Here is a 26709-nt window from a genome sequence, read left to right as displayed (position 1 = left end):
TCGCAGTGGCAGGGTAGACCCCGAATGTTCATAACCCTCGCCCTGGCAGGGGGGGGGGGGTCGATGCGACCCCCCTAAGGTTTTTCGAAGATAGCGTAAAAACGGCGGCGCGATTTGGCACAGCCTATGGGGCAACCTTTTTACATATGACCTGAAAATTTCAGGTTCGGGTGACCTTGGGTCAGGTCACCAGGTCAGAAAAACCGGTACAAGGTCATGGTCAAATTTCAATTTTCTTTTTGCACCTGTCCAACTCACAGTTTTGCACTGATTTCCTTCAAACTTTCAGGATGTGCTAAGTTCACCGAGTTGTATAACATATAGTTCGGGTTTTTTGAGGTCACTGACCTGAGGTCAGTTAGAGGTCATTACATCGTAATGTTAAGCCTATGGGAAAATACTAAATTCGGAAAATACTGGAGATATCCGCTTCGTTCTATCACTTTTGTGCTTTGAAACCACAGTACTTAACAGCAGGTCACTTGGTGCTTCTTTGTTTGGTGTACTTATCCATGGGTCAGGTCAAATGAGGTCAACTGAGGTCAAATGACGTTTTTGCCAATAACTTGGCACATAATGACGCTAGAGCTTAAAAAATGGTATCATTGTGTTCCTGGTGATCAGCCCAATCGAATGATATGCGATATGATGCAATTTGGGTAACTTTAACTTAATTTATTAATTTAAGTTTACTTAAAATTTAAGAAAAACTTTAAGTACATTCAAGCAAGATAAAAAGTATATCATTCGACGCGCCTTAATGTGCTGAGTTCAGTGGTGCTTTTTTTTTTGCTCTATCTTAATTAAATCAAAAGTTATAAGCGAAAAACTTTTGACCTGTTTTTAGCGAAATTTTTACATTTATACCCCCCAAAACCCCCCTAAATATTGACCTAGAGCAACCAAATTTGCACAGGGGCGAGAACTCTAGGGGACCCACCTACCTACAAAATTTGGTGTTTCTAGGTGCCATAGGAGCCAATCGCGAGGGGGGGTCGCCTCGACCCCCCCCCCCCCTGCCAGGCCGTGTTATGAAAAATGCCCTGCCAGGGCGAGGGATAACTAGATGCAGCGAAAATCCCATTTTGAGTGGATGCAGTCGGAAAGAGTTGTTGTGTGACGATAAACGCCAGATACTTTGTTTCAACGGTCTGAGTATTGCATCGCACAGAGTTCTTATAGATTCCAAAAGTATCGTCCGTATCGTACTACTGATAAGTTCCTCAAACAACTATATCCAAACACGATTACAGCATTTAAACCCCCTCACAAATTTGGCGTGATACTGAACCTGCTGTTAATCTTCTTCCACTATTGCAATTGGGACTTTTGCTGCATTACATAAACATTGCCTATCACGGGTGGTGGGAATGGTCATCATTTATCTTTGTGACGCAGCACGCAAATGTGTTACGCCCAATGTAGTTAGTTCACCTCCATAGAACACTCCATTATAACGTTTCACATTTTGTGATACCGCTGACCACATGCCAGGCTCCAGTGCGCAGGTGTGATCGATGCACATATAACTAAGCGCTTATCACGAGTAACAGATCATCACTTGCGCGAGCATGTGAGTGATCGTGGACGCTTTTATCATCTGTCTTTGACTGACATCAGCTATCGTCAGCCGTTCGGGATAAACACTGCTTGTCGATGCGTTAGATCGCTGTGCCTGACTGAGTCTAGAACTTGACTTCCAAGACAGTCACGTGTCAAGGCAATGACAAACGCGTCAGTTGACTGCGGTCCGATTCAGTACATTCACCCAGTGGCACCTACATAGTTCGTAACTCTTCCATGTTCCATCACAGCTCGGCCGGTGGCATCCAGTTCGTAACTCTTTCTATGCCGGCCCCATCCCATCCCATGCACACAGTCGTTGTTCCTCGACGTTGGAGTTCGGCTGGTGCCAGTTGTCATGGCTCTCCCCATGCAGTCCAATACAGCCCACGACTGCTGGGGCTGGCAGACAGTTCGTGGTTCCCTGCGCGGAGTGGCAGAGCCCAGCTGGTGCCACCCGGCCTGCCTGCTGACAGACATACAGTCCACGCACCCTCTGTCGACCGGAGCTGCCCGTCTGGGAACGTCACACGTGTGGTTGTCTGTCGGCGCCCTTAGCGAGTGTCGACACTGGACGGTCCGCACATACCGGCTGACCGGGTCTCAGGTGGCAAATACAGCAGGTGCTGTCACTAGATGCTGCTTCGCATGTTCGCTAGAGCCCGCTACGCCACGCTCTGACCTGACCTGACCCGAGTGGTGACCCGACCTGAGACACCGCCGCACTGTGGATGGAGCGGGACGGCTCTGTTCTCACGCATGTGTTCTGATGCGAGTCGCCAGCACTAATTCACGAAACGATGCGAGACATTCGTCCAGCGCTGATTCATGGAACTATGCGAGATGCTGGCGATACCTGTGGAGAATAGGAAAGACGTTCCGTTACCAGAAGTAAAGCAACGATTCTGGCTTCTGCTAACATTTGACGGTTTTGCAAGTTGTCGCCTTTTTTCTTTCTTTGTCCTTTGCAATATAAATGCAAAGGACGCAGGCAGCCTTCGGGCTTAGAGAGATGAACTCCGGGAAACGCAAATGTCAACTGTCAACTGTCAGCCCTCTATAAGACCAATAGACAAACTAACATCGAACTTCGGCCATGAGACACCTAGTTCAGACTAGAGGTGGCAAAATGTGGACCCGAGGACCCGGTCCAAAGAACCAGTCTGGACCCATATGGGTCCAGACCGGTTCCTGGAACTTTTCTGACGGGTCCAACCGGGTCCTACCATTAACTATACATCTTGCACACTGCACATTACCGCAAAATATGAAGTGAATGGTTCTTTGCACACAGTATCTCATGAGTATTCCCAGTGGGAAATATGCTGTTTTACATGATGCAACTAATGATACCTACAAGTAGTTTGTATTAATTGACTTTTGGGGAACGGGTCCAACTGGTTCCGATTCCAACTAAGACCGGGTCCGACTGGTTCCAGAAATGTCCAGCCGGGTCTGGTTCGAGTCTGGTTCCCAAAATTTTCATCTTTTGCCACCTCTAGTTCAGACACGGCAACATGGAGGCCTCCCAAACTTTGTTACCAAATGCGAGTTGAAGCAATCCCCGATCTCGGCTCAGCACGCCATCGTGGTTTTTGTACTGCGTTTGATACATGCGGACTGCGGTACTGGCGCACGGAGGACAGGAAATCTACCCAAGATCGGCAAACATACGAAACAGATAGGCTCGAGGGTCGACGCAGACACGACAGCTCATAGCGCCTTATCTGGCCTCCGGCCTCCACTCTCGCCAAGGCTTCTGTTCACACCGAGATTATACAACTGTGACACGGATAACATCCGCCTCTATGACATGGTACTGCGTTTTGTTTCTCTTAAAAAAGCTAACTTGACAAACATGTCACGCTTATCGTTAGGTCCTTCTGTGCATATTGGTAAATTATTTAGCCTTGAAGTCCCCTAGGCCTGCGGTAACGTTCAGGAAATATCAGGTCTGATGACCAGCGTTCGAACTATGTGTTACCTTATGGCAGAATGTGTAGGTTTTCAGTCTGTGCCACTGGGTTCCTGCGGAGCGATGGGCGCGGATCATGTGGGACCAGTGGGCCACCTCTTCCGGACCTGCCGGACACAGGGACGTCAGTGAGGCCGTCAGTCAGTCGGCACTCGCCAGTGAGACTAGTCGAAAACGTCAGTGACGTCAGTCCAAAACGCCAGCAACGTCATTAGGCACTCGACAGTGAGGCTAGTCGAAAACGATATTGATGGCAATAGAAAACGTTACTGACGCTATGTCGGCATTCGGCAGTGATGCTAGTCGATAACGTCAGTCACGTCGTTCTTTAGCGTCATTGAGGCGCGTCGTTAATGTTAATGACGTCAGTCGGCACTCGGTAGTAAGTCGAAAACGTTTATCAATGGACAACGCCAGTGACTCAGCTGCATATGAAGTTGACAAACTACTCACATACTATACGTCAGTAACGTATAGTTAGTAGCCATAGTAGTAGTTAGTCATATAGCATCAGTAAAATAAGCCAGTGACACAGGCCACACATCAATTGACGTGGAACAACCAAATGTAACGTCACTCAGGTACCAGTGGTTCGACAGCCTCAATTCGTCAGTCAGATACGTCAGTTTCGTCAATCATTGATCCATCAGCATCGTCATCGGACACGTCATATGCCCGCGAACGTGCAGAGTCGTGCGTCTTATTTGATAAGGTGCGGTCCGTATAGAAAACTTCCGAACCGCCTCAGCCCCGCTAGTCACATCATTCGTATCAATAAGGTCAATTAGTAGATCAATACATAATATTCGTTCCAGGTCCGTCAATTGCTTTGGTCATGTCAATCACGCAGATCTGATACGAGCATATTGATAAAATGAATCATGATGGCAGTGAAATGAAACGTGACTTTACCAAGGAGGCATGGCCTCCGCAGACTGTTGAATGCAACTGATTATTGAAGCTGATTATTTCCTAGGTTTCCATAAAGTACAGTCCGTGATGTACATTTACTGGTTACAGCTTTTTTTATAAGGTAACTATGCAATGGTTACAGCTGCAGATTAGGACTAGACGATTACGCATAGGTACTGGTACTGCAATCTGTTATCATGATAGGACTATTGCTCCACTTTCTTAGCAGTAGGTACATGATGACGTTCTTTGTATAGTGATGTGAATTACGAGCATGAGGGCTTGTCCAAACATGGGGTGAAGCTGTAGAAGACTACGAAAGAAGTGCGCAAACATGAATGCATACTCGTAGAGATGGGGCAATTGCTATAATGAGGTCAGGTCAGGAAGAGAGAGTGAGAGAAAGAGAGAAAGAGAGAGAAGCAGGGCAAATTGAGAATGATGTGTGATAAAGTGAGTCAGTCAATTATACGGACAGACGGACGCACGGACGGCAGAACGGACGGACCGACCGACCGACCGACAGACAGACATACAGACAAGACATACAGTGATTGTGTCACCCACCGGTAGAGTGTCGACCGAACGCCAGTCTGGCGATGGGCTCCTGTCGGACCGCAGTAGCACGCACGTCCCACACAGACAGCACTAGGGTGACTTCCGACACCTCGGCAGGCATCACACTGAAACTGAGGGGTTCACACGCCAATCAGCACGAGATCATAGAGCCAGCAGTCACAGTCGCTGACCTGGGGTCTTGTTTGAGCAGAAAAGAGGCAAGGTCAGGCCACGAGGCCTGTGGGAGTGTCTCCATCACATGAGTGTCTAATGTATTATTTCGGTTTGAGGAAGATCTCTGGTCTCTTCAGTCATCCTTCCAGCTTCCTTGTCATTTAAATTCCAGCTTTTGTGTAAGAAAATAAATCGGAGTATATTGATTTCAGGAAAATTTAGGCTCATCCCATCGATGTTAAAATAAAATTGTGAACCTGCATGCTTAAGTTCCATGACACTCAATATCCGACCGCATATCATTATTCTATTTCTGGGCTCGGTTGAAGCAGCACACCCTCGACACTCATTTCGCCTCGACAAGACGAGACTCGAGAGGGTTGAAATTATCCCTCGTTCGTGCTCAAACTCTCGTTAACTGTTGCCCTTTGGCTCAAAAGGCAGCGGTCGATTAAGCGACTGTGGCTTTCCGTCAGACAGATAGTAAAAGAACAAATTGAGAAAATTATCAAAAGACTGAAAACGATAAATGATTCAATTATAGTGGTAACTGCGACACGGGATGGGGCTATGCCAAAAATAGAACGAACGACGATAAAAATACCATGTACGACTGAAATATGAAACCAGTAAAACGCCTTTTGGGCGAAGAACGAGCGAGCGAGATAGTGAGCCCTGCACGTGCGGAAGGGCGAGAGGGCGCTTCCAACGGGCTTGCGCAAAGCACCCTTCTAACTGGTCGCTAGCGGTGTGCCAAATTTGAACGCAATCGGCCCAGCCGTTCTTGAGAGCTGGAAGCGGCATTCTGCACGTGCGCACGTGCAAACGGGGTCCAAAATGACTTTTGCACGGCACCCTACTAACTGGTCCCCAACCGTGTACCAAATTTGAGCGCAATCGGCCCAGCCGTTCTCGAGATCTGGAAACGCCCCCTGCACGTGCGCACGTGCAGTAGCACCCTAACCGCAACACATGGGAATGCATTTCCTGGTGGGTGCCTACCTGTAGGTATGCCAAGTTTCAGCGAAATCGCCCCAGTAATTACCGAGTTACTGAAATGGGAACAAATTTGGCACCTCTTATTGTTGTATTTTGCACGTGCACTGGGGGTGACCCACATGCATCGAGAGTATCCTATTTTGGGTAGAAGGGATGCTGCTACCCTACAAAAATTACCGCAAGTCAATCGCCCAAGCGGCTGCTGAGATATGAGCCTCTCAAAATCACTACTTTTGCAAAACAGCTTGAACACCCTTGACTTTTCACGTGGCACGTGCCACGACGGTCACTGAGATGTATCAAAAGTAGTCAATTACGGGGTAGAAGGGATGGGGCTACCCAGCAAAAAAGACCGCAGGCCAATCGGTCCAGCGGTTGCTGAGATATAAGCCTCTCAAAAGCGTTACAGGCCGGGCCGGGCCGGGCCGGGCCGCTCATACTGATATTTTTCCGTTATATTGAAAAAAGACTCACTTCGCTCGCTGCGCTCGCTCGCTCGTAAAAACATTTTATTGAGATGATAAAATCTCACTAGAAAGCATATCACAAGCATATGTGTGTACTATGTATCACAGACCTATTATCCGCATTAATAACGACAGCGCAAAATCGCGACTCTGACAACTGCCACTATTCAGTTTCTTGAATATAAATCACAGCTAAGGCCACTGTTTTACACGGTTGGATAGCCACCAGCCTTCTAGCGGTAGGGTGGGTGGGGGGGGGGGGGGTGCGTTCGAGACACTCAACCTTCACTCACCTAATGCGCTCGTTAAACACCGGATCGGTGGTCATCTTGTGGCAGGTTGTCCGTTTTGTTTTGATGTGCTTCTCTCCGAGAACAAGCGAAACTCGCACACAGGGATCTGAAACATCAGACTGCTCGATTAGCACGCACTCGTGAAACGGTATGATCCATTTCAAAATAGACCTCTGCACACAGAAAAATATTGACACCGTTAGCGGTGTAATTGCACAGTACATATCTGAGCACTTGAGGAAAGTTAATTTAGTCCCTTCCCCGCTTAAATTACTCGCGCTTCTAAATGGACACCAGGAAGAAGGTAATAGAACACTGTTAGGAGGGTTGGGTGTTTTACTACATGTAGCAAAACACCCAACCCTCCTAACAGTGTTCTATTACCTTCTTCCTGGTGTTCATTTAGAAGCGCGAGTAATTTAAGCGGGGAAGGGACTAAATTAACTTTCCTCAAATGCTCAGATATGTACTGTGCAATTACACCGCTAACGGTGTTAATATTTTTCTGTGTGTGTACTCGTATACATGTATACAGAGGTGTATGGTTTCAAATGTTTGTCCTTTCAATCACATTTCGACCTGAAAATCTGTCCTTGCAATTGGTTTCGATCGTCTCTCTTCCTCTTAAAAAATACTGAGTGGAGTGCTTGGTTGCACCCCAAAAATTAAGGTCTCCACCTTTGCAAGTTGCAAGCGCTAGAGCAGACGCCATCACCCTCCCGCTAGTGAAGAACGGGCGTGTTCAAATTTGTATAAACATTAGTCTGAATAGCGAGCAAGTCCAACACATCCCTCTTTTCTTCAGACCACATCCCCTGCCATATCAGCCTGCGCCGGAGGTGATGACCTGATGTCATGACCCTGGCGACCCCGGGCCATGCCGATAGACACCCTCCCCAGCCCTCGGTCTCAGAGATGGTGCTTTACGACCCATAGTGCGATAGCGGTGCCACAAAGGTGCCCGTGATTTGCGACGCGGAGCCGGCCAACTTCTGAGAAAATCACCGTCCTTGGCGGCAGGCCAAGTCTTGCTGCGGCTGTCCGGATACTGGTAACCACTTTATCGACGTGGTAAATGATCGGGGTCATTGAATCATCCATATCATTTTCTTAGTAAAAAAACAGGTACGGGATACCCATATCAGATATGCCAGGCAAACGCAAACCATTTTAACGATACGAGTTATATCAACGTCATCATGCAATAATTTCTTTGTCGTCAGCTTCCAAGCAGGATGAAGCAACATAATCGGGAATACCTTTCATATGTCATATGACCAGATCAGCCTGTCGTTTTTTCCGATTTCGCTGCCCCACCCTGTACAGAACCCGAATCGCTTATGCTCTTGACAAGCAAAAGTTAATTGTAAGCGCACATTTTTATTCAACGTTCTAAAAAAAATCTATCGCAGGCAAACATTTGAATCGGACACTTTTAAAGCTATCTGGAGCACCCCAGCGTGACGGTTCCAAAAGCTAATACGGGATTAAAGAACACGATCCGGGAAGTTCCCGATCGACGCTGCAGGTCCGACGCGCACCTGTCGGGAGCCAATGACGTCATCTCAATGACCTCAGTTTCCCGCAAACCAGTGACGTTCCGCCGGCAGAGGCCGTGAACAGATAGCGAAGACAAATAGCCCGATTGCCGGTGAGTGCGCTGAGGATCGCGGTGGTAACATGAAGCGCAGGTGGGAACAGGGCTTTATGACTACCAGGAACAGCCAGTGTCCAAAGTTAGGAACAACTGAACGACATCATTGTTGCAACCGCTTATTGAATGCCATTATTTCGCTTCTTAACACGCGCAGGGGAAGGGTTCCGAGAACTACGCCCAGTGGGGGGGGGGGGGGCAACGTCGCCCCCTTAAGATCTCAGCTTCTATGGGAGCCAAAAAGACAAAATTTGGAAGGTGGGTGGAATCGGTAGGAAACTCTGTTGTGTGCTAATTTCATGACCCTAGGTTAATGTCTTCAAGGTCAAATGAGGTCAAACGTGGCCAAACTTGCCATGTGAGGGAATATGCTGTGTTAAAACGCCCATCACTCAAAAAGTTACGGACCGAATGTCCTATATCTTTTACTATACGAGAGTGCATACATTTTTTAGCATACACATGTATGCTCAAAGCATGTACACATGTTATACATGTACACATGTATTCATCTGGGTGGAGAATCTCTTTTTAACCCTCGCCCATGTAGGGGGGGTTGGTGCAACCCCCCCTGAGGTTTTTCGGAAATAGTGCAAAAACGGCGGCGCGCAGCGCCGCCAAATTTTGGGTACCTTATGGGGCAAACCTTGCGCATCTTTTGATAAAAAAATTTGACCGGGTCATGTCAGGTCACGGAGTTATGACGTCACAAAGGGAACAGCCTCCGGCCGGATTTTCACAAACTGAGTGCCAACGCCCGAGGTTTCCTGCCGGTGGTACGGACATCGGTTGATGGATCGTGATGAAACTTCCCATGCATGTTGGGGCAAGTATTGGCTATCATATGGTATAAGAAACTTGACCGGGTCAGGTCAGGTCACGGAGCTATGACGTCACAAGAGGAACAGCGTCCGGTACTATTTTTGAAAAGCGCCCGAACCACTATTTTGCTAATTCTTGTCACCTCAATGGGAATATGCAGCAATATTAGCTTCTATAGGGAGCAAATGGACATCCCAAATCCAAAAATACAATCAGATTTCAAAAATTTAAATTTTTATTTTTTGAATTTCTGCCGCCGACTGTGACCTTGCCGACTTCCGGCGCTCCCAACGCGCCATTTTTAGAGCTAGGGAAACGAAATACATACCAAACGATAGAGAATTGATCAAGGAACACGATAGTGAAGGTTTCAAGTCGATATCTCCCACCGTTTTACCGCAATCGCCGCGGAAAATTTGAAAAAGTCTATTTTTCCGAAAATTTGACCTTTGACCGGTCAAAAGTAGGTCAAATGTTGACCTAGGACCAAAAAATATACCACCAATCGCGAGATCTCGGCGAGAGCAATCCGTTGGTCTTTTCCGCTAAGCTCTACGACGCTCCGTTTTCAAATGCCAAGGGGGGGGTCGCACCAACCCCCCCCCCCCTGCATGGGCGAAGGTGGCAGATCGCCGTTTACGGGCGAGGGTTAATCCAACCATAACAATGGCAGTTAGAAGCCTGCTATATAAGAGTAAGATATCGCCGGCTGGGGCGGGGGCGGCCGACGCGACGGGGGAAACGTTTCCGTAGCAATGTTGTGTTTACACCCTTGTAACCCAAAATGTTACCGGATGATTTTCGAATTCTTTTACCATAAGATTGCCCGAACATTTCTGAATCTTCACAGAGGGTTTGACGCGAATCGGCCATTAGCAGCGGTAAGCAGCACAATGCAAAGACTGAGACGGGACCGTCCGCCACCGGCACAGTCTACCAGTCAGGCGGCTAGTAACGGCCGGCGCCGGCCGCCGACCCGGCAGGATGCTTGACTTTACACCCTTGTTACTAGAAAAGTTGTGGACCAATTTACTTTTTTCTTGCACGGGACGATCCGTAATTCAATCCTAGATAGCTGCTGAAAATCTGACGTTAATGGAATTATTACGGCGCGATTTATTGGCGAAGAACAGGAGGGATGGAGACTTGTCTGATTTCTTTCCTTTTGTGACAATCGACCACTAGCGCCATGCGAATGATTTCCCGCAACTAATGTGAAATATAGTTGAAAACAAGACGTACCGAAATGGTGACGTGTGGTCTAAGCATTCTGCAAAATGAAGTGACAAAACGTTGAAGGGCCGCGTATGGATTTTGTGTGTAAATTTCCCTTTACCCGGTAACTAAAATATGCAGCAATTTAAAGAAAATTCGTCGACAGAAGCAGTCATACGAGGTGGTACTTTGCAATCCCGCCAGGTGCTGAAGCTGTGCAACCTCGTCAAGGGATCAACGTAGACATGCAGGCTTACAAAGCAGAAGCCTTATGAGCTAAAGATTATACGCCGTTCAACAAATGGTAAGTCGATTGCGGCGATTGAACTAAGCTGAACACTTGAATTGGTCTCGAGATGCCATACCAACCAATTTTGAGTGGGTAGGACCAAGTGATAATGTGATAAATTCCCATCGGCTATCGGGCTGGACTAGTAACCTGTTGAATCACGTCACACATCTAGATCACTTGACAAAAGCTGACACGAGGACGCTCACTCAGAAGTGCTAAGACTAGGTGTCGAAAAGGAGTGTTGCTTCCGGTCATCGATATATAACATCATCGAGGTGTTACGTGACGTAGCTGGTAAGGCTAGCGTCGATGACTGGTGACAAGCACCTGATGTTACGGTGATTGTATGGACATATACCGCACTACACGCACCAGTTCTTCCGTTGAGGTCGACGGCGGGTAGGTGACGACACCGCACCACGTCGACATTGAGTCGGCCGGCCCGCGGGAGGTAGTTCATCGTCAGAAGAATGTCCCCGCAGTCCTCCTCGTACTGAAAATACCACCAGAAATTAGTCAGGTCAGCTCAGGAAGACGTGTTTGAAAGAGACAGGTGCGATTAGACAGGCTGTGTCATTTCAGGTCAACTGAGAAAGGCAGGTAAGATTCGGGACTCGGAAAGACAGGTGTGGTTCAACAAGTCTGGTTACCTCAGGACGACAGACGTGGTTGGACATAGTCGGTGAGCAGGCCAGAGCAGGTCAGATTAACCATAAAAACAGGTGTTGCTGGACAGGTCAGGTCAATACAGAGCATCTCAGAAAGAGACTGGTGTGGTTGGAAGGGTCGGAAGGCCTGGGACGGGTTGGGAGGCTTGCTAGTAACACGGATTGCACGTTCCCACAGGTATGGTCAGACGGATCACGCCAGCCCGCATCGAGAAAACCTAAAAAGTGAATAAAGGCATATGAGCATACCGGGCGTAAACCTAACAACTGTAAACTCTATCGCGCCAGGTCACAGTATGCTTGCAAATGATCGAGCGAATCTGATAAGGCAGCGTGACTAACCAACTTTCGTCTCCAAGTAAGTACATGATTGCCAATAGAACAGGAGAATGATATCATCGTCCAATTAATAATCCTCCGTTTCTAAATACATTTTATCAGGCTTATGATAATCTTACGACAGTTTTGATCAAACACACCGATCGATAACCCAGTTGCCATTTTTTTTTTTTTACTCGGGTGGTGACCGATAACTGACTTCAGGCTTCAGCTTCGGAGCCATACCATCTGCATATTTGAAGGTGGAAATCGATATTATGCATATGCAGCAACATTGTCCTTTTAGCTTTCAAAACAGCCTCGGAATGCCCATATTCGCGATTGATTTACATATACTTTGTATTCTCACAATTAGTGAAAAGTGAGCCATCGAACTTTGGAAAATTATTGATAAAGTTAGTGCAATACGAAAACTCATTAATGGCAAAGCTCACCTCTGCCCTCAAACGTGCGCATACACGTGGTGCACAGAACAGGATACAGGTGGACTGGATCGGGTAACCGTTTCTCGCATCCCGGCCTAAATATAGCGCCTAAATTGACCTTATGGAGCAGCGAACAGCTGCACTTTTGAGCTCAAACGATGTCAATGCTCGCTGCGGGGTGGTGGCATGCTGGTATTTTTGAAACTCTGTGGTGTAATAAAAGCAGCTCGACAGCGAACCGGAACGGACGCTGAAGCTGGGGAGTGGCACTGGTGGCCTCAGAATATAGCTTCCTCAAAATTTACGTACTTTTAGTAGGGGATAGAGATCTTAAAGTAGATAATTCCTAGGTATATAGACTATAGTAACATTTTAGGTAGGTACCTAACAAAATGTGTGTTAAAAATCGGTCGTAAATTAAACTCATTTACTTTTCATTGATTAGAGTTCAGTGCTACTCTGCAGCTCATGCGTGAATATAAGGTGGAGGTTGCAAGCGATGGATATCGGTGCAATTAGACCGAATAGAAATGTCCTCACGAAATTACTGCGGAAACGCTATTGTGATTCCATCTGCACCATTATCATTATTATCGTTACATATCTTTTTGCATACATAGTTGCCACGTTTTTCTTAAACGATGATCTTGATTACCCATGCAGTTTATATGACTCAGCTGTGAAGCAGCTTCAACCTCTTTTATTGCCTTCGTGCAAATCACTAAACCGGTGCCGGTAAATCCACAACTGAGCCAGTGATATAAAGCATGTGAAGGAATATCAACGTTATAAATGATTCAACCAGAAAACACTGCAGGGATAACTGATGCTGCATATCTTATCGTCTTGCCTCCTTGCCTTGGCTCCTTAGACCCACGCTTCCGAGGCAATTCGCACACATTCGCCAGCCAGCGCTCAGTTGCAGCCCGGGACGGACACATGAGCAATGGGTCTGTTTTGGCCTGCGCGCAGAGGGACCACCTATCTCCAGGACTTACTGCACGAGAGCTCCTCCCTGGCCATTTCTCTCCAAGGGCGCTCGGTTATCGTCAGTGAAATCGGTTAGAGAATAGTGGCTAGGATTACCGGCCGTCTGCAGATAGCCGGGGGTCCCGTCGGGGACCGGCGCGGTGCCTGTCCGCTGACCGCGCTGCCGATGATGTCATCAGCTCAATTTGAACTGCGCGGAGAGCAAATGAATGAAAGGTCTTCGCATATTGAATAAGTTCATTCGTACTATGATGTCATTATGGCCGTGTTAAATACCCAGTGTCATAAAACCCACCGCAAGCCTGAACACAGGGCTTCATTGGCCTCCACAGGAGGTGACCGTATACCTCTTTACTTTACCAAGGGTAAGTGAATGCGCTCACCTGCACACATGGCGCCAGTGGCCTCCAGAGCAGCTGTCCACAGATTCCATGCAGCTGCGCGAGCGGCAGCGTCACCTCACCGATCACACACTGACGCGAGAACTTGTCAAAGTCCTTCACCAGCAGGTGCAGTCGCACCCGCTCCAGCTCCGCCACGCTGACATCGAAGCTGAATGTCTCGTCGAAGCGCGGGTTCTGTGTGCGTCGGCGGACCCTGGTCTGGCGGCAGCGGCGCGGCCCGGGCGCCAGCCACACGCGCACGTACGGGTTGGAGTGCGCCAGGTCGGCGCTGTCGCGCAGAGCCGGCGCCACCAGGTCTCGAGCCTCCAGCACGCGCACCAGCAGCGCTCCCTGCTGCGGCCGGTAGGCCAGGCTGAACTGCAGCTGGCCGAGGTCGGGCGGCTGCGGACCGGCGCTGGCGGCCTCCTCAGTCACCTCATACAGCTGCGGCTGCAGGCCGTGGGTGCGCGGAGTGCCGACCGCCGGCGGCGTGGGCGGCGCGCCCGGCCAGAACGGCACCTGGCCGCCGCAGGAGAGAGGCCGCACCGGGCCCGCCGAGCGGCGCCGCTCGATCTGCGTGTACAGGTCGGCCTTCAGGTCCCGGGACGAGGACGAGCTGCAGCCGGAGGAGGTGAGGGAGGGCGTGCGGCCGAGCAGAGAGCGCTCCTCGGCCGCCGAGTCCTCCGGGTCATCCTGTAGAGACAGAGGACGGGCGCTGTCAGTGGCTCAGATATCAGAGCACGGCGCCGTCAGTGGCACAGATGTTAGTGGACGGTGCACACAGCGATTTGCCGATATTAGTCTTCGACTCACCAAACGGCTTCTGAAGTGCGTTTGAGGATGATCTCTTGTTAAAAGAAAAAAACATATAAGCATGATGAATGATCATAAATTAATCATCTATAGGACTATGAACATTCCCTGTTTTTGCAAAGGTAGGTGTCAACAACTCCAATCTTTTCAACATCAAACTGGTGTTTTACTTTCACCAATTATCACTAACACTAATTTTACTGCTTTTTCATTTTGTCCCGACTGCAAAATAAATCGATTCTGATTCCCTGGATGTCGCTCGCAGCGTTCACTGCTATTTCTGTACGATCGTGCATGGTTGAGTGATGGCGCACGGCGCGCCGCCATAGTGGCGCCATTGTGGCTGTCCGGCCTGAAATGAACGCCAGCCATCAGTGTCTCACGCGCCTCGCCAACGGCCCGTAATGGTGCCTTGGTGGCCGTCCATGGCCGTCGGTCGGCCCCGGTCGGTCGGCGCCGACACGGCCGGACCGTGCTGGCCGATTTAATCACTTCAGCCACCGGTGGCGGAGACCAATGTCCGGCAACCAGATCCGGGAACGGGTCAGGTAAATGAGCCGCATATAGCATGGAGCGACCTGCCGTATATCAAGATAGGGGTTACGGGATCTACGTGGGCCAAGTCATACAGAAAATGACTCCTGATTAGCTGGACAGTGGACAGCGAGGTAGCGTGGCTTGAAAATTGTAATTGATATACACGCAGATCATAAGGACCTACAAAGTACATAATAGCCGTTTTCACGACGGCCATCTGGTACACATTTGGTGCACATCTGGTACAGATTAGGTGCAGATTTGGTCAAATCAGGTTTAGTGTGCCTCTTAGCAGCTATCAGCTAGGGTTGCACCAATTGCTTATAAGCCTGCTTTGTCATATTATCAGAGAGCATCATCAATTAAAACACTGAAATGAATTCAAAAAATGAAGATATTTGCTGTAAAAGAAATTAGGTGCAGATTTGGTCAAATCAGGTGCATTCGCCGGATAGCCCGTCGTGAAAACGGCTAATGCGTTGTAAGACCTCCCCTGGGACCATTTAGCTATAGGAAGATCTCAGCGCATGGAGCACGCAGATGCACGCTTTCAAACACTGAAACATTGAAGCATATTACAAAATATTATAGCACCGAAGCATATTACAAACTTGGAACTGGTGCATTCAGAGACTTGATTTTCATGTCCTTAACTAATATTTTTGACCATACCCAATGTAGCCCTAGGACAACCGTTCCTCTTGGTAAGAGGATTTAGACAAGCTTTCCACGAGAGCGGGAAGCTCAATTCTTGTAAGCTGTAACAACCTATTCTGGATGTACCTGAAATTAAATTGGCAAGAGACGTTGAGGTTTGTCGCGGTTAGTTCTATGAAAGACGCCGGCCTGTCCAAGTTGCAAAGCTCGGCTGCCGCCGAATCGCGTCTCCGTTGGGAGTATCGATTGCCAGCTCACATCCTGCCTGATGCTGAACTGAAAACTGGCAGTATTGCACATTGCACGTTGCGCAGCCCTTGTCTGTGTGGTAGCGGTATGAGATATCCCTATGAATATGTTCATTTCAACAAAGTCGGGTTGAGCTCGAATGTAATGTTCCAAGACACTCGGTTCTTAACAAAATAATACGCAGTTTTCTGGCATCAAAGACATTGCCAATAGCATTCATTTGCCTGGGCTAACATGCCAGGATATTGACCAGCAAGTAGGTAAAAGTATTTGTACCGAAGTTATCCAGTTTCCGCTCTTGACTTTACTGAGCGCTCCATGCAAAACTCATCTCATTCAATCTCCAAAGTCCGGACCAAATTGTCTCGTTGCGGACAGCGTGGCAGATTGGCTTCCACCATCAGGTAGCAATGATTATGCCGACTTCAAAATAGCCAGGCTGGTCGGCTGGGGCTCATCCCGGCCCGCAATCCTACCGAATGACCCATACTATATAGTTGGTCATTTGATACTCATGCCATTTGAAAATGTCTCGATGATACCGTCGTTATGTGTAGTTACCATGTTATTCGGCAAGGTTCTGGCTGGTCAATGCTGGGTGACTCAGGTAGCTGCATATGGGCGCAAAACCTCTGTCTACTGTGCTGTTTACGTACGGGCACTTAATCCAGGCGGTGTTGCCAAATCTCATCCAAGTCACTTGCTTAGATTAAGCCAAGGAGTCGGAGGGTGGTAGGCCTCATTGACATTCACGTGAGGCACACAGGGCAGCTGGAGAACTATTTGCGACCCAGGCCAGACAAGCCTTGGCTGGCAATCCCCAGTCTTGAAATGAAGAGAGGGTGGATATAAGAGATTAACCAGCCTCTTTTACCCCTTTCTTAGTTCTCGCCATCTCTCTCTCTCTCTCTCTCTCTCTCTCTCTCTCTCTCTCTCTCTCTCTCTCTCTCTCTCTCTCTCTCTCTCTCTCTCTCTCTCTCTCTCTCTCTCTCTCTCTATTTCTCTCTCTATCTCTCTCTCCCTCTCTCTCCCCTCTCTCTCTCTCCCTACATCCCTCTCCCTCCCCTCTCGCTCTCTCCCTTCCTATCTTCCTCCCATCCTCCCACTTCCTTCTCCCTTCACGCTTTCTCTCTCCCTCTCTCCCTTCCTACCTTCCGCCCTCCCTCATCCTCTCTCCCATCTTTTCCATATCGGCCTCTCTCGCTTCTTTTCCTCTGCGCATCGGATTTCATTCGTCCGACCCACGTTAGTTCTCCGTGACCCCGAACCATGCTGCTACAACGAGAGCAGCGGTGATCCGTGTAACATCCAGGGCTCTTACAGTCCGCGACACACAACCTTTGACCTTCTCGTCTTTTACGAAATCTCCGCAGTTTTCCATGTATATGCACGCTCTATGAAATATTCGTTAAATGGATCGGAATGGGGGATTTTGTGCTGCATATTTTACGCATCTATTTCATAAGGCTGTCATCATTATCAGGTTTCTCACTGCTTGTCCTAATGGTATTGTTTGAAATTGTTATTGTAATATCTTATTGTTTTAAACTTTCCTATTGACTTGCCTAAAAACGCGCTATAAATTCGGAAAACGGTCGTGGTTTATGTCTCACCAACCTCTCGCTGGGCAATTTCCGGTGGACCGAACTAACACGAAACAATGTCTGCACTAATATGTCGATAACTCGAACGACGGCCCAATCTCATAACGCACCGTTGCGGCCACCCTACCACGAACAGGTATGACGTTTCACCCGCTCTGCCGATGTAACGTTGCGGTAGACCCCTTCTGGCAATTATGACATCAGCCTGCCGCTGTTGCACCATCGTGACGTTATCTATGGCCTCTACTAGTGAACACAGTGCACCACGTCCCGACTGCGTCCGGCGCACCTGATCGTACGACGGCACACACACCACACAGTCGCCGATAAATCGATAAACTGATCGCACGCGGAAACTAGCCTCCGAGGACCACCAGCCAGGCAGACATGGCCGCCGAGAGACGACCTACCGAGCGACGCAACGATACGGCGTCACGTCATAACAGTACACAGGACGGTGTTTTTGAATACTTGGCCATGTTTCAGCTACCGTATACGCAAAAGTAATGGTCCGTCGTCGGTCGACATCCTGCTCCATACATCAGCGCCAGGCAAATGGCGTGTGCGTGAAAGTGCGTGCGCCATTGCGTATGCTCGTCCGCCTTTCGTCCGTCTACGTCTATCCATCCATCTCTTCGTCCATCTATCTGATCGTCTATCCGTCTATCTTCATTCGCGTGATCTCTTGGTCGGATGCTCGTTCATCCGTTCGTCCCACTGCCTATCCGCTGGTGTGCCTACTGCCCCATCCCTCTGTCTTTCCGTCCTTTCCTTTCATTCATCCCTCCGCGTATCCTTCCATCTTTCCGTTCCTCTATCCGTTCGTTCGTGCTCGTCCGTCCGTCTGCCCGTCCATCTGTGCTTACGCCCATCCATCCGTCCGTCCGTCCATCCGCCTGTCCACCCGTTCGCCCGCCAACCCACCAGCCGTCCGTCCATCCGTCCGTCTGTCGTCCATCTGTCCGTTGGCCCGTCCGTCCATCAGTCTGCCCGTCCGTCTTCCATCTGTCCGTCCGCCATACCCACCCGTCCACACGTCAGGCATTCGTTCGACGTACCCGTATCACGCGGATGCTGCGCTTCTTGCGATCTCTGGCAGTGCGCTGCTGCCAGCTCTGCAGGGACGTGACGCAGTAGGTGATGCAACCGCAACAGCAGATCCAGTGGAAGAGCCTGTAGGCAGCCGAAGGCCGCTCACCTGCCGGGCAAGGTCAGGTCAGGTCAGATCAGGTCAGCTGAACGAGGGGTAGGCCATCCAAGTCTCCGAACAGATTTCATAGTCGTAGTTTCTCTGGCTGTGACAACAAATGTCAGTGTAAGGGTCGTTCCACTTAATTTCTTCCCAGAAATAATGAATGTCTTGGCATGAATGTCATGTTATGCACTACCGCGGACATAACTTCAGTCGACTTGGCATTATGAACGTGGACCTCCCGGAGCTGCAAACTGCCTGCGTCCCAGCGGGATATGCGCGGTATAACTGCATGGGCTCTAGCTCGCTCCGCAGAAGACGGCACTGCGAGCTGAAAAAAATAAAATAAAGATAAAGTGCACAGGGTGGATAAAGTCTTACCAATTGGTAAGGCTTATGCATAAGTTTGGTATTTAATGGGTGCTTACAATCATGCAAATGCGTATGCAATATTCCCATTTACATTTGAGTATAAATTTTGGATAACTATCGCAATACCCAAATCACTTCCAACCTTCCAAACTTTCCTTGAACTGTTACTTGAGCCTCCACTTTGGGCACCCTTAGTTTTGAAGTTGTACTAGCTAGGTAAAGTATAGGCACCTTTTGCTTTTACGTATTAACAGTAGGCAGTGGTGTGCGGTTTGTTGACAGGTTTTGGGAGTGCGGTACTTGAAAATTTGGATGATTCATATAATTAATTTGCTCCGTCAAGTAAAGATATGGACACATCATGAATAAGAATAACATAACTAACAGCTCTCAAACCTACCATTGGTACATTTTGTGTGCAGGCCATACAAATGTTCAGAATCAATGCATTTGACCACTAAACTCCTGTTCAAAAGGTTCCACTCCGTGTAAACATACGGATACCAAAGCTTTGGGATTATCGGTAGCCGCAGCGTCTGATCCGTAATTGGCGCCAGAAACCCTCGCTCTCAACATTGACTGAGTCCAAGGTTCAGGTACTCTTGAGACGGGGAGCGACGCAAAGAGAACTCGCTAATGATGTTGATCTTAAACTTGAAGGATCTGTGTTAGTGTGAGGTTTTGTAGGTCACCAGACCAGAATCAATCTTGGCTATGATGTCAAGTAGTCCACAAATGAAAATATAAGGTTCAAAGCTGAAGTTCACCCGATCACTCGCTTATGGTTTGTTTGTTTTCATTATGCGTCAAAGCGTGCCGGCTTGTGACACTGACACAAAAACATCAGTGTTACAAGTAACAGGCCGAAGCTTTGGAATCTAGCTGTTCGGATATCGCACATTTGGCAAAAGAAAATTTATTTGAGAGCGGTGCCCAAATTAGGTCAAAATATGCTTTTTGTTTTAAGTAAATTGCTGCTTCGTATCTCCTTCCTGTCTTCATACATCTACTGTCAACTATGGGGTGGTTAACATTTGTGTTCCTGTTATATGCCGGAGAATGTTGGTTACTGCGCTTTCTTTTCATCCCCCAAGGAGTTGGAGGCAATCAACAAAACTCCCAAATTTTCTTCGCCGGTCTCCCCGGGTATTGAACTCACCCTCAATCTCCTCCGACTCCTCGTCAGCATAGAAAGCCGGATCGGAGAACATACTGCTACCGACAACGGCTGTCAGCAGCTGGCCGTGACGTCACCAGAATCAGACCGCGTGACGTCACCAGAGGCGGCCAAATGACGTCCTCCAGGTGCCGCGGGACGTCATCAGCGCCGGCCGAGTGGGCGGCACCCGGGGGAGCCGGCACCGCCGCCGCCGCCGCCGCCGGGCCCACTGCTGGGCTGGCCTGAAATGAGCAACAGCCGCGCTCAGTCGTCTGTGAAAACGAGGCGAACCGTGCCACCTCGCGACCCGTCCCGCTCCTGCCCCTTCCCCTCCCCCTCCCCCCTCCCCACCGACGCCACGCCGAGCCGCCGTCGGCTACATTCGATTTCGTGGAGCCAATTTCGCAGGGGGATTTGTTTGCCGTGCAGCCGCGAGGCGCTGAGCAGCCGGCCGGACGCGGTGCTCTGAGCCAACCCTGAGCAATGAGCATGCCACAGAGGCGTCCAAATGGAGGCCGGTGGACCAGCTGCGGCCCAACGTCTCGCCTCTAGACCAACTCCATTCGTGAGGAGGTCATTGTTCGGCTGCGGTGTAACAGAATCACCCTGGAGTCTGACTGGAGAGCAGTGAACGTCAGGCATTCGCGCTGTGCACTGGGACAGAATGCGAAAGCCGGATCAACTCTATTATTTGATTGGTTCAGACAACGTGACTTGGAAATATAAGAGAGGTTATGCAAGGTCTCATACAGCACAGACTTATTGGATACAGAATATTCCCGGGCATAATAATAAAAAATAATGTGATGTTTGGAAAACTAGAGCTAAACAAATATGTTTACTGTTTTATAAAGCGCCACAAAAGCTGATGAATAAGAAAGCTGAAGCTCACTCTTGTGAGGCTGACTGTTTTGTATGCTACTCAATGTCCGCTGTCAAGGCACGTCTTAATTTGAGCCCGGTAAGGTCAAGCTGGCTACTGAGAAGCGTTGCATGTGAAATTTGATGTTGCAGACCTACCCTATGGCCTATACAATACCTGAACTCTGTATTGAAGCCTGCATGTGAAATTTGATGTTGCAGACCTACCCTATACAATACCTGATCTCTGTATTCATGTTTTGTGGTACATACGAATAGCTGTGTATTGGCAAATACCAACCATTTGTAAGTCAAAGGTGACCAACAACACGTACCGATGTAATGCTAATAAAACCACTAAAGGCACCAGGAGTTACATAAAATACGAGTAGTTAACGGTGTACTTGCATACAATGTATAGGTAATGTTACTAGGCACTACATATGTAACTACCTAGACACTACACAGAAGCTATCAAAGTTATCAAATTTCACTCTGCGTTGCTCTCATCAAGCGTTTTATTGTATGTAAGTGACTATTGGGACTTGAAACGCTCAACAAAATTATTCATGCGGTGGTATTGAACTAGAGCTCAAACATCTTTATTAATAAATAATGCTAGGATACTTTTCGGCGCAAAAAAGTATCCTAGAAAGTAAAAGTATCCTGGAAACATTTTCCAGGAAGTTAATTTATGATAAGAAGTTGGACGATGAGTGATCAGCGCAAGCGTTGTTCCCCCCCCCTCTCTCTCTCTCTCTCTCTCTCTCTCTCTATCTCTCCCTCTCTTTCATCACATGATATTGGAACAGTACTAACTGAAAGCAGTATCAAGAGCATAGAACAGTACCAGAGCACGTGCTTTAAGGACCCATGTGCATAAGACCCGTGTTTCAACAAGTACCCAGTGAATAAAAAAAAAAACGTCTTAGGTCCCGCTGGGTATACACCACTCTTGGTTTTTCGCCACATATCAGGCACCCCGCGGCGGCTGTGACCCTGCAGAGTATCACCATCCAGCGGCCAGCGTGTCAGCTCTGCGGGTCCCGGTACAATAACCCCCTGCGGCTGTGTCCCGGCCGCAATACCACCACCGTCGGCTGTCCATCGGGCCACAATACGTCCGTCGGCTGTCCGAGCCCGTGTCGCGATTAGACCCCGCCGTGGCGCCCACCAGCCGACCGGCTGTCCCGTCGAGCCAGCCGCAGATAGTGACCGGCCATCGGCCGGATCGATCGCTATTGGTCGGCAGCATGCATCCTGACCCCTGACCCCTCCCCGGCCCCAGGGCCCGCTCCCAGACCTGGGCCCAGCCGCGGCCGGTGAGATCCCAACTTAGAACCGCCCACACCTGAATCGATGCCCGGGCCAGTGCGACGGGCTGCGGCGTCCGACCGAACCGCAGTTGGCCAGTTGGAGGCCTCACCAAAACGCCCTGCTGTATGTGTGTGTGTGTGTGGGGGGGGGTGATTGAGGGGGGATGCCCTTGAAGCTTGACAAGATTAAATGACAAGTCGTTCAAAGTAAAATTTAAAAATGGTAGCACACAACATAAGCATGGATGATATAACACTGGATTGGTGTCTCGTGGAAATTAACATTGGGATCCGCGACATTGGGATCAGGCCTGCCATCTAGCGAGAGAATTATCGTAAGTTAGGAGCAAGCCGAGTGAACGCCATCTCTCAGCATTATGGCACACGTGGATGTGGTGTGTTAGTTGGCTTGAAGTGCATATTCCCACGAGTTGGAGGTAATCTTACTTGACCTGAGACGACAAAAAATGTCTTAAATGCTTGAAAGCCAAAAACGTCAAGCAGCCTTTAGGTAATAACGAAAATAAAATGCGTAAGACGGTGTGTATTGAAACGCCCAGTCCGATCGGCTTGTACCTTTTATGTGGTCATTTACTCACAAGGGTACAGCAGTTTGACAATATGTCATACAAGTATTTGGTAGGCTTATTCCTTCTTCTCCGAATTTCGCCCGATTTTCTTCATCTTAGTTAATGTTACGGCACGTGCCACGTGCCAACTTAGGGCTGTCGAAATTGTTCCACATAAAGTAACTCCGCAATGGCTGGGCCCATTACAGTAAAACTTCAATAGTTAGGCACCCAGTGGCCAATGCATGTCCATGTGTCACTATGGGGGTGCTACTGCACGTGCGCACGTGCGGGGTGCCGACTGCCGCTTCCATATCTCAAGAACGGCTGGGCGGATAACACTCAAACTTGGTATACAAATGTCACATCGATGCTCGCACTGCATTGATCAGTGCTTACATTGGTGCAGAGTCATTAGGAAAACGATGAAATGAGATGCGTGCCGCGTGGTGTTTATGCCTTTCTGTTTCAGCAGCTGATTGATCCGCAACAGGAGATCCCTGTTTGTGAAGGCTTCGTCTCCCTTTTCCATTCCTTGTTTAAAATAACATGACCATGTACGAAGAAGTTCACACATCAAAGTTGTTTTAGGCGGCTATCTTGGGCCAGGGCTGCGGAATTGAAGTCAGAGCCAGCGGTTCTCTTACGACCCGGAGTCGGTTGATTTTTAAAAGCTGTAGTCTGAGTATGAGTCGAAGGTCACCGAAAAGTCATCGACTCCACAGACTTACCAGCGCTGCAGAGCCGGAGCCAGAGTCGGAGTCTGTGTGAACCGATAGTTCTGCCCGGAGGAGTCGGAGTCGATATTTGAATACCGGAATCGGAGTTGGAGCCAAAGTCACTGAAATTTCATCGACTACGCAGCACTGGTTGGGTCCTTTTCATAGAGCGTCTTTTGAATTACATATTGAGCGGCAATGACGTTAGCAATTCCGTTTAACTTTTCATTATACTTATAGATAGTAGGTACTTACGTTCGTTTTGTTCTTTGATCCGGACAATTTGTTTGATTTAGGCCAAGTAAAGACTCATGTGAAAAATAGCGAAAACGACACGTGCTAGCGAAGTCTCCAATAACTCCCTGTTTCACGATTTAATGAGGAAATAACATGGAACTGCTTATCTTATTACTGACCCTGCACATAAATCTATTAATTTTTTCGCCTTCACTGACATATAAGGACATAACCTGTTGAAAAATTGCACAACAAGCCTGCTACTACAACACACTCCCGTGTGTCACAATGCTAATCAGCGGCGTTCACTCGGCTTGCTCCTAACTTACGACAATTCTCCCGCTAGATGGCAGGCCTGAGCTCAATGTCGCCAAAAACTGCGAAGACACCAATCCATTATTATCTCATCCATGACATAAGGCAAGAACAGTATTTTTTTTGGAAGAAGCTTTTCACAACATCAAAAGGGTGTCGCTCAGCGCAATCAACTAAAAGCCTCGCTTCGGATAGAAGGCCTGCCTCCGACTTGAGACATAGGTACAGAAGAAGGGAAGACGAGCAAAGAGAGAGAGAGAGAGAGAGAGAGAGAGAGAGAGAGAGAGAGAGAGAGAGAGAGAGAGAGAGAGAGAGAGAGAGAGAGAGAGAGAGAGAGAGAGAGAGAGAGAGAGAGAGAGAGAGAGAGAAAGAGAGAGAGAGAGAAAGAGAGAAAGAGAAAGAGAGAAAGAGAGAGAAAGAGAGAAACAAAAAGAAAACGAGGGGAGTAAAAGTAGAGCGTGAGGGAGAGAGAAGAGAAAAAAATAGAGTCAAAGATGATGGAGTGCATAGTGAAAATCCAAATTTTGTACTTATATTGTGTTTATCGTGACAGACATTCATTCTTGTGGTAGATAAAATATTTAGCTGATCAGTCGACAGCCTTGTCCGAAAACACATGAATAATTGTTCTTATTGTGCTAGACTGCTGCTACGATGTCAGACGATGCGAGAGTGGAACGGCATAGGTCACTGCTATAATGCCATCCTTGCAAGAAGTGCAACGTTATTTTTTGTTCCGTACAAATCCATACCATCCTGCCGTAATCCATTGCCCTAAATTAATGCTGTAACCCATATACCATGCCCGTCGTAATGAAACAGCCCGATAGAAGGAATTTTACTGAAATATTTGTGAAGCTATTCATCATTTCAGGTTTACGTATTCGATGACATAATCCATCGCTCAAAAAATCAACATCCACCGTTGGAAATCAGTAAGGAAGACTGTCCGCAAAGTTCAGTTAGAGTCTCTCTTTGCGAGCACTTTCGAATAGGTGACTGGTTTTGCATCTCAAGAACGGTAGAACCGACTGCGCTCGAATTTGGTAACTCCTCGTGGACCGTAAAGAACGATTCCAAACAATTTAGTTGGGTGTCTCATCTTGTATGTACTTGCGTTCGTGCACTCGTATCACTAATAAGTTCGTCTTTTGCTGCCCCAAACGGCTTCTTATGTACTGCTGATATAGGATCACTCATCTGGGTCCTATCGGTGTGCGTGAAGTAGGCATGTCCTTTCGATACCAGAACGGCACTTGATTGCTTGCTTTGCAGGGTGAGAGCATGAGTGCGTGGTGAAGGACTTTAGATATGTAGCTGGTCTTGCTCATTGCCGGGATCGCTCTAATGCTGTTCGAGTTTGAGGAATATGTGATAAGCGTGATAAGATTATTCCCGGTCAGAAATCAGTATGGCCCATGACCATCTTTGGCAGGCTCACATCAGGGACAATGTGAGCCCAATCATGCCTCGAAGCGAGTGCGTCGTCAATCATAACCTCATTCAAGGTTTCATTTAAAAAAAAAACGCTGGGCTACTTGAAAAGTCGTCATTGGCCAAATGGTCAGTGTCCGAGAAGCGCTGTTGGCAAAAACAGCCATGTATGTACCTTTCATGTAAGACCATAATCATTGCATCTTAAATACAGTGTAAATTGAATTGAACATTCATTGCCAAGACTCGTTGATGTTGAACGGCGTACATATTTATCATTTCCTGCTAAGAGAAGTTCAAGAATGTCGACAATATCATGGAATGTCAGGCTAATGTCAAGGTCACGTCAGACAAGATTAACAGACGATAGAAACAATCAATCAGAATCAGAATCAGAACAGAATACAGGATGTTTCTTACTCCATGTAATCATGAGCTATTCGATAATGATATTTGTTCTATACGTTCGCGCATATTTTTCCTTCCGATACCTACTGACCTTTAATGACATACAGCAGTTTGTGATGGTGAGACGTCCTTCATTATCTGCGTCCCTATGTTATGTCACTGTTCATTAGCCGCCTGCTGGCAGCTCTGCATTTGCCACCGCCCGGAAAGCTAATTTAATTGGCTCGCAACATATTCAGTCAGGGGCGTCGCCGACGGGGGGGTCGGGGGGGGGGGGGTCGTGACCCCCCCACTCTTGAAAACTGGGGGTGTCGACCCCCCCCCCACTTTTTGCGATGCTGAGTATGCTTTTTTAGCTTTTATGTCAGTGAAGCAGGCGTCAGCAACACCAACAAATACATCAGATTCAGAATCGCTTCAAGAGCTCCCTAAAGCCAATTAGCCAATTACCTAAAGTTCAATTAGCTGTAGGCGGGGAACACCAGCACAACAATATTTTTAAGTAGCCACCATTCTAGTACCTTTTTATCCCTCAAAG

At 48.2% G+C, this 26709-nt stretch overlaps 1 protein-coding gene across 1 annotated transcript in view; it reads right to left on the bottom strand.

Moving 5' to 3' along the window:
• Window positions 1–231: 231 nt before the first annotated feature.
• LOC122377694 (synaptotagmin-17-like) overlaps window positions 232–26709 on the bottom strand; it is a 43732-nt gene continuing 17254 nt past the window's right edge. Inside the window, exons 2-9 of the mRNA XM_043358024.1 lie at window positions 20313–20554; window positions 18648–18787; window positions 13730–14422; window positions 11297–11417; window positions 6942–7047; window positions 5018–5139; window positions 3548–3645; window positions 232–2419 (exon numbers count right to left, since the gene is read on the bottom strand). Of these exons, the coding sequence (XP_043213959.1) occupies window positions 2390–2419; window positions 3548–3645; window positions 5018–5139; window positions 6942–7047; window positions 11297–11417; window positions 13730–14422; window positions 18648–18787; window positions 20313–20364 (1362 nt within the window). The 5' untranslated portion in view covers window positions 20365–20554 and the 3' untranslated portion in view covers window positions 232–2389. The remainder of the gene's footprint in view (window positions 2420–3547; window positions 3646–5017; window positions 5140–6941; window positions 7048–11296; window positions 11418–13729; window positions 14423–18647; window positions 18788–20312; window positions 20555–26709) is intronic.

This window comes from Amphibalanus amphitrite, unplaced genomic scaffold (assembly GCF_019059575.1).
Source record: "Amphibalanus amphitrite isolate SeventyFive unplaced genomic scaffold, NRLGWU_Aamphi_draft 000049F_arrow, whole genome shotgun sequence".
Lineage (NCBI taxonomy): Eukaryota > Metazoa > Arthropoda > Thecostraca > Balanomorpha > Balanidae > Amphibalanus > Amphibalanus amphitrite.
This window is presented reverse-complemented; position numbering and strand designations above follow the sequence as displayed.